Source organism: Chelonia mydas, chromosome 23 (assembly GCF_015237465.2).
Source record: "Chelonia mydas isolate rCheMyd1 chromosome 23, rCheMyd1.pri.v2, whole genome shotgun sequence".
Lineage (NCBI taxonomy): Eukaryota > Metazoa > Chordata > Testudines > Cheloniidae > Chelonia > Chelonia mydas.
In genome coordinates, this window is record NC_051263.2 from 17257987 (window position 1) to 17260229 (window position 2243).

General features: G+C 60.8%; 1 protein-coding gene across 1 annotated transcript; it reads right to left on the reverse strand.

The window, feature by feature from the left end:
• Positions 1–281: 281 nt before the first annotated feature.
• LOC102941010 (galactoside alpha-(1,2)-fucosyltransferase 2-like) lies at positions 282–1431 on the reverse strand. Its single transcript, XM_027819097.3, has one exon. The coding sequence runs from the start codon at positions 1429–1431 to the stop codon at positions 406–408; it is 1026 nt and encodes a 341-aa protein (XP_027674898.2). The 3' UTR covers positions 282–405.
• Between the last annotated feature and the right edge of the window lie 812 nt (positions 1432–2243).

The following is a 2243-nucleotide window of genomic DNA, read 5'->3' on the forward strand; positions in this document are numbered from 1 at the left end:
ACGAAAGTCCTAAAACATGAACAACGGCTCACACTTCTCAAGAGTTACCTCTCCTAGTTAGTGAGCTTGGCCTTGCCTCCCTGCTGGGGACAGAACCCAGGCATCCTGGCTCCCAGCCCCTTCTGCTCTCACCCACCGCTCCCAGAGCCAGGCGGAGAACCCAGGAGTCCTGGCTCCTAGTCTCCCCACTCTAACCATTCAACCGTGCAGATGGAGACGGCCCCGTCACTCTGGACACTCCTGTGAGAAGTTGTCCGATGTAGGTCATTGGCTCCTCCGTATGGGCTCTGAACCCCACCAGCCCAGCTCCAATCTCCTCCCATGTCCCCAGCACAGCCCGCCCGGTGGGTGTGTCCGTGACAGGGTAGATCCTGTTTGCAGCCCGTGGCCACCGGATGAGCTCCTTTAGCCAGGCGTCCCACTCCGCAGCGGGGAGAGATCGGCATCGATCCCAATCCACTCGGGCAGGAAGGCGGCTGCAGGCTTGAAGATCTCGAGGAAGGGGGAGTCGGGGAGGGTGTAGTTGGCCAAGTAGATGGTCTCCCCCCCAGCCAGGTAGCCGGCCCAGATGCCGAAGGTCCCGATGGTCATGATCGTGTGGTTGCAATGAGCCAAGAGAGCGAAATCCCTCCCTGGCGAGGACTCCTTCCCGTCCCCCGAGAAATACACGTCTCCCCACGAGGCGTCGATGTTCTCCCGGCACCACTCCATCCCATTGCTGGTCACCACAAAGACCGGCTCCTGGTACTTGGCCCGGAAGTAGCCCATGGCCTTCTCCAGGTAGGCCTTGTCCGCCACCACCCCCTTCCAGCGCTCGTCCATCACCTGGATGTAGTCCCCCCTCCGGACGTGGACACCCACGTAGGTCACGTTCCGGCGCTGCCCGCGCAGCCCGGCCAGGTACCGGTTGGCCTCCTCCTTGATGTGGTCGTGGAAGGAGAATTCCTGGAGGATCTCCTGCCGGAGGTGGTGGTAGAAGGTCCAGGAGCAGGGGTAGCCCGTCAGCCGGACGTATTTCCCCTTGATGTGCCTGTACTCCTCCGACATCCAGTCGTGGAGCTCATAGTCCTTCCAGGGGATCCTCCAAGCCCTGAATCTGGAGATCACGGGCAGGCTGATGCGGAAGAGCGGTGCCAGCTGTTGGTGCATGGCCGGGAGGATGTAGGCCTGGCGCCTGTTCATCTGGGCCAGGGCATAGAGGGTGGCGTATTCCCCCATCTGGTTCCCCAGGCGCCCGAGGGAGTTCACGGTCCACACACCCTGCTCCGTGGGTGGGGGCTGCCGTGGGTCACTGGGAGAGGCGATCTTCTGCCCCTGTGGGGGGAACTGGCTCTGTAGCTGTAGGAAGGAGACTATGCCCAGGACACCCAGCAGGTACAGGAAGATCAGGAGGACTTGCTGGCCAGAGATCCAAGAGATCAGGGATTTCATGGCTCCGAGAAGCAGGGCAGGGCACGATCTAGGCCTGGGGGGAGACAGAGCAAGAATTTCAGACCCTCTGCGATGGGTCTAATTCTTAGCTACACCACAAGCGTAGTGACCAGCTACTGCCAGGATAAGGGCATCGGAGGATGGTGGGAGCAATGGGAAAGCATGCTAGATAAGTGGGTGATTGGGAAAATGAGGAGAGGGCTGGGTGGATGGGAAGGCAGGGAGGGTGAGTGGTCAATGGATGGGAAGGCTGACGGGGTGGCTGGATGAAGGAGAAGATGGTTTGGGTGGAGGGGAAGTCAGGGGGTAGGTGGGCAGGTTGGGGGGGTGGCTGGATGGATGGGTGAGAAGAGGGTGATGCAGCCGGGTGGCCTTGAGGGGTATGGGTGGGGGGTTAGATCAGACCTGGAGGCCAACGGTAAAACCCAAACAAGACGGCTGTGCAGGAACCAGCTCAGCCCCGTGAGCCATGATGAAGACATTGGTGTCCAGAAAATATAGCATGTTCCACGATCCTGCAGCCAAACAAGGGGCCGACCACCCGGGGCCCATCATCTCAGGGTGCCCCCAGGCACTTGCGAAGCAGAACCATCGGGGGTACATCTGGGCCTCTGCCTTGCCAGTGACGTACTTGTGGGGTCGAGCAGTGGAGCCAGCTTCACGCTCCCACTGCTCTGCCCATGGCTGCTCCTCCACCAGGGGAAGGAAACCAGAGCTCTCCAGTGCAGATGTTCCCAGGGGAAAGCCCAGCTCAGATGCCTCCCCCCGCCATTCATCCCCCTTTTCCATCTCCTGTGCCCAGCTCCTCAACC

Bases quoted from the DNA above. Each gene is read 5' to 3' on its own strand.
- LOC102941010 (XM_027819097.3), bottom strand. From the start codon at position 1,431: ATGAAATCCCTGATCTCTTGGATCTCTGGCCAGCAAGTCCTCCTGATC.